A 5,845-nucleotide genomic window follows, 5' to 3' on the forward strand; every position below is an offset into this window, starting at 1 on the left:
CCTCTGACCTTTTTTATAATAATTCAAAATCCTAACGACGACTCCATATTTAAGAAAAATTGGGGAAAATCGAAATTGCAAGTTCGAAATCCTAAACTATCATTAAAAGAATTGTAGTGATGCAAGCATGTGTCTTAGAAAGAAATTGATAAAAATTTCAAAATCCTAATCATGGTAATTTGAAGGGATTATCAGGTAGAAGTGGAGACGTAACTAAATGTTGTGGTAATGAGGACGATATAAAGGAGGAATGAGTGGTGGTAAAAGGGTGAGTTGGTGGAGAATCAGGGGGAAGAAGAGGCTGGTGGAGAATCAACCAACGATGGTGGTGGGGATATTGATATCAGTGAAGAAAGTGGAGGAAGATCGAGAATCTTTATGTTTTATCTTTTATTTTTATTTTCTTTGTTTTCCTTCTTTTCATTCAATTATAACTAGAGATACAATCGACTTTTATCAGTAAACTTGTCTTTAAAAGTAGATGGACTTAGAATAACAGAAAATACGAAATTCACATTCAAATATTTCTATAGGGATGTAACTCTTAAATTTAAAATGATAGGTCCTGATTCTTTAGAAGAATCATACATTAAAGACCATTTATGCTAATAAACTAATTTGGAAATAACAAGGCTTATTATCCCGACGATTTTCGGAATATTCTTAATCATACGTACAAAATATGAAGATTTATTTTTTGAAAGTAATAGACACATCAAAATAGGAAAGTTCAAATGAATTCTACATTATTGTGTTGTTTTCAGAACTCAGAAGTTCCCAAATGTCCTTGTCAAGAGAAAAGTCATTCCAGCCAGTATTTTCTCCCTGCAATTCCAAAGATGTTCCATTGGACTCTGGCTCAATTTCTCCATCAATTTCGACAGAAGCAAGCAAGTTACTCCACCATTGGGTGCATTCACCATCTACTGGTTTTGATGATGATGGAGACAGATTGTCTGAATTTTGATTAGTTATTGAAATATTTGGTTCGATTGTTATGTTTTCTCTTGACGGAAGGGGTCCAATTCTTCTGAAGATCCGAGGTCGAGGTTTAAAGATTGTCGTTTGGATAGTTTCTTGGGCTTTTCTCTTCTCCTCTTCTAGAGCCAATACCTTCTTCTGAAGATGAGTGTTCCAATGGTTTTTCACGTCGTTGGCCGTTCTTCCGAGAAGTCTACCGGAAATTAGCGACCATCTATATCAACATGGAGAAGCGTAGGTCATTAGAAGTTGAGCTAAAAATTTTACGGCATGTTCCAAAATGCAGTACTCCTAAAATTGAACATTAGTGCTTAAAGATAAGTAAAATCACTTTAAATTACTTTTTAAGTTCCTAGTGCTACAACACCAATCTATGTGATAAAATATTAGGGCCCATTTGGTTTGCATTTTTTCTTTTTTCAATTTCGAGTTCATTTTTCAGTTTTTGTTTGAGGGAGTATTTTAAGATCAATGAAAATATATTTGGTTTGTCATTCTGACAAATGTTTCTCAAGATAAAACAATTGAAAACACGTTTTGTCTAAAATTTTGAGAAAATTATTTTAATACAATATCATGTAACATATATTTTCATAAGATTTAATTATTCAGTAAAATATAACAATTTATTTTAATACAATATCATGTAACATATATATTAAAGTTGGAAAATCTTACAATATTTTATTCAATATAAAAGTAAAATAAAACAAATAATAATTCAATCATACTAGAGTGCCAAACTCACTGACATAATCCTTGACATAATGACACATAGCAGTCTATATTTAGACTATTTAAAACATAGTTATATTTTCTTTCTAATCCTCCACTTTCATGTAAGATTATGTCACTGCATCTGGTAAAATTCATACAGCAAAGTGGAAAAATACATAATAAATTAAGTTGGCAAACCATAGGAAATAAAATGTAAAAACTAATGACTTGGAATAAGAATTTTTATCTATATTTATTTGAATAATATTTTATAATTTTTACTTAATTAACCAATAAAAGCTTGAACTGTTCTTATTTTTATTTCTTTCAAGTTTTTAATTTTCTAGAATTTTCAAGATTTTTTTTAGATTTTTTTTTTTAGAATTCTAGAAATTTTTTTCTTTCTATAATTTTCTTTCTAATTTTATAATTTTTTTTTCAGAATTTTATATGTTTTAATAATATTTTATTTAAACGCGTATTTCACATATTTTTAATGTTTTTGGCATATTCACTAAAAACATTGAACATGTCAAATACGTTTTGAGTTATACATTATAAATTTAACATTTTTTCAAAAATGCATTAGTAAAAAAATTCTAGACTAACATGTTTTAAAAAAATAAAAGCTGAAAGCAACTTAAAAACTGCAAACTAAACTCCTTATATTTTCAATTAATTGTAGAAATATGTGACCATTTAATTAAATCTCTAATTTAATGTCACATAAACTCCAATAATAGCCAATATCATTACTCTCTTTTGAGGATTCCAAACAAACACCCTGATTAATTGACTCAACAAAGGCATTTGAAATTCAATTTTTAATATAAATTTGTTTTTCAACAAGTAGTATGTACGTGTACAATTAAAGAAATTTAAGCCCCTCTCATTCTTTAACTCATTTTCCTTTTCAAACTCATTTTTAATTAGATATTCTCTTAACAAAATAATTTTGAACCTAAATACGAAATTTTCCCTACTCTTCAACCATACATTTTTCAAAAAATCAATATTAAAAAACCCATTTTTGGAACTAATAAAGCCATTAATATATTCCCATTTTTTGACTAAAAACTTAAAAGACTAGCTTAATCAAACTCAAAGGCTCCCAAGAGGGTGTATTCAATTGAGACATTTAGTGAGTTTTGTGATTTAAAAAGATTAGGAGTATTGAATGTAAACTTTTTAAAACTCTTTAAACTTATTTGTATATTCAGATGAAACTTTTATAAACTTTTAAAAAGTCTGTATAAGTCATGGTGTATTCAATTAAAACTTTGTAGAAGCTTCTATAAGTTTTTGGTTATTCAAATTTTAATCACTTTTAGAAACTTTTGTTAAAGTCTCCGAGGTGCTAACCTTTTAATCGAAAAGTACTAAAATAAAATCTAAAAATTTGTCGCTAATTAATTACAAGGTTTTGGGAGACTTTCACAAAAAAAGTGAAGAAATTAATATTTTTTTAATATTTCATATTATAGTTATGAATAAATTTTTTATTGATTATATTTGTTTCTATTTTTCTCTCTTATTGTTTATCTCTATTTTTTAAGGAAAAATTAAATTCTTATAACTTTGTTTTTTTTTTTTTTATCTCATTTCATTTTTTTGTGAAAAATATCTATTTTTAATTAAGGTATACAATTTTATATAGACAATTTATAATTAAATTTAAATATATTGATTTTATTTATTCTTTAAAGGTATATAATATTAATGATATTGAATATGAAATTTATTTTTTATTGATTATTTTTTATTTAATTAAGCTCTTAAACTTTTATTCTTTTAATTTTTTTATTATATGGGAAGAGGAAGGGAAATTGTGGAACCAACACATCATATGTGAGAATTTCATACATAGTACTAGATTCATGTGAATTATATTTCAAAGGAAAGTCTTCAAAAAGTTTTTCAAATTCAACAAAAGTTTATAAAAGTTTTAAAATGAAAGTTCATAAAAGTTTACGGATGATTTCCACTAATTCTATATAAATCTATAAAAAATCACTAAAATTCACCAAAACCATTACTTAAAAAAGTCCATCAAAATTTTCAAAATTCTCAATTGAATACATCACCGCAAAACTTAAGCTTTAATGCACCTTTTTCATATTCATGCCTATATGACTTGGAAATGCCCCAACATAATTGTATGAGCTAAGTCTCGTAAGATAGGACTAGAAATGACAACTGTGCAGAATATGCCATAAAACGATCGACCAGACAATCAAAACAGAGAAAATGATATTATGCTATAAATCATTAATTCTGAACTTGCCTGTTGCCTAACAACTTATGAAGCCTTATAATGAGATCATCTTCATCTGGTGTAAAGTCGCCTCTTTTGATATTTGGCTTCAGATAGTTTAACCACCTGAGCCTACAACTCTTCCTACATCTGTTTAAGCCTACAAATATCAAACACAAACTCTTCAAAATGAAGCCCCAAAAATATATGTTGCCTGTTTGAGCCCTATTTTTATCAAAAAGTCATTTTCTTAAAAATCATTTTCAACTACACATTTTTTAATAATATAATTTTATACGTAAATGAAATTTTTGTCTTACATTTTAATAACATATTTTCCAACAAACACTATTTTAACATATTATCTTCCCGCAAAATGGGGCTTGAGCAAAGGCATTTTCTCGCCCAGTTTTTGTATGTGCTTGCATGTATTTTGAGGCAATATATACCTGCTCTGAGAGGAACTTGATGCCATTTTCCTTCTCCATACTTGTCGATGCATTTCCTGAGAAGTTTGTCTTCTTCTTCAGCCCATGAACCTTTTCTCAATCCAACTGGAGTACTCACCATACTGTAAGCGATATTTTGTATAAAACCTTCAGTATGGAGAAGTTTCTGCTTATGTGTCTCTTTAGCAACATATCTATATAAAGGGAAAGTTTATGGATTCTACTCCAGAGTTAAAGATATCCATAAATATCTATGTGGCGTGCATTTCTAATAACCACACAAAACACAGCTTTACCAAATTGGGAAGTCCTCAATCATTGAATCAACTACCACTTCAACGTCTGTAAACCGTGTAAAATCTTAACTTGCGTTCTTCAACCAATGTCATCAAACGTGGAGTTTGGCGATTCATTAAATAGTAAATTTGTTTACACATTTTTTTTTTATTAACAATGCTAAGGTGACAGAACTTTTTTGACATAATGGATGATCAACACTCACATTGACGGAGGTCCACTTCTTTTTCGGGCTTTTTTATTCACGCAGGGTCACGTGCCGTAAGAGGAAGTCAACTATTATGTTTATATATATATATATATATATATATAAGGGAAGTTTATGGATTCTACTCCAGATTTAAAGATATCCATAAATATCTATGTGGCGTGCATTTCTAATAACCACACAAAACACAGCTTTACCAAATTGGGAAGTCCTCAATCATTGAATCAACTACCACTTCAACGTCTGTAAACCGTGTAAAATCTTAACTTGCGTTCTTCAACCAATGTCATCAAACGTGGAGTTTGGCGATTCATTAATTAGTAAATTTGTTTACACATTTTTTTTTTTTATTAACATGGTAAGGTGACAGAACTTTTTTGACAAAATGGATGATCGACACTCACATTGACGGAGGTCCACTTCTTTTTCGGGCTTTTTTATTCATGCAGGGTCACGTGCCGTAAGAGGAAGTCAACTATTATGTCAAAAAAATCTAGCAAAGTAGTTTAATTTCTTTTCATAAGAAATATAGTTGTTTGGACAAGAATTCTGAAAAGTGAAAAGCTATTAAAACTAAAAAGCAAATTTTGAATATGTTTAGATAATTTTTTAAAGCGTTTTATCTGATTAGAAGAATTTATAGAGGAAGTTGGATATATGTAGTTTTCTCAAGAAGGCATTCTACAAGAGCATAAATAAAAGCAAAAATCCTCCCAACATGCTCATAATGGGTATAACTTTCGGTTTTTAGCCAAGTGGGATATTATTGAGAAGCTATAATTTGGTGAGATGCATTATTCTTGATTAATGAGTTTTTAGCAGTTAATAAAGAATAAATAATGGAAATGCTGATTTTATTATTGCTAAATAAATGCATGTCTTAAACCAAGGGATTCTAGAGTTATAATAAGTTGAATTATATGATAAGTGATTATTGAT

General features: G+C 28.6%; 1 protein-coding gene across 1 annotated transcript; it reads right to left on the minus strand.

Annotated features, from left to right (window-relative positions):
* Positions 1–647: 647 nt before the first annotated feature.
* LOC111382815 (transcription factor MYB113-like) lies at positions 648–4,590 on the minus strand. Its single transcript, XM_023006855.1, has 3 exons — positions 4,402–4,590; positions 3,983–4,112; positions 648–1,195 (listed from the first exon to the last, which is right to left on the minus strand). Exons 1-3 carry the CDS (start codon positions 4,520–4,522, stop codon positions 742–744), a joined length of 705 nt encoding a protein of 234 aa, XP_022862623.1. The 5' UTR covers positions 4,523–4,590; the 3' UTR covers positions 648–741.
* Positions 4,591–5,845: the final 1,255 nt, after the last annotated feature.

This window comes from Olea europaea, unplaced genomic scaffold (assembly GCF_002742605.1).
Source record: "Olea europaea var. sylvestris unplaced genomic scaffold, O_europaea_v1 scaffold256, whole genome shotgun sequence".
NCBI lineage: Eukaryota > Viridiplantae > Streptophyta > Magnoliopsida > Lamiales > Oleaceae > Olea > Olea europaea.

Bases quoted from the DNA above. Each gene is read 5' to 3' on its own strand.
- LOC111382815 (XM_023006855.1), bottom strand. From the start codon at position 4,522: ATGGTGAGTACTCCAGTTGGATTGAGAAAAGGTTCATGGGCTGAAGAA. The intron at 4,113-4,401 runs GTATATATTGCC...TGATATTTGTAG, and splicing joins TCAAGTTCCTCTCAGAGCAG to GCTTAAACAGATGTAGGAAG. The intron at 1,196-3,982 runs GCAAGTTCAGAA...ATGTTGATATAG, and splicing joins CATAAGTTGTTAGGCAACAG to ATGGTCGCTAATTTCCGGTA.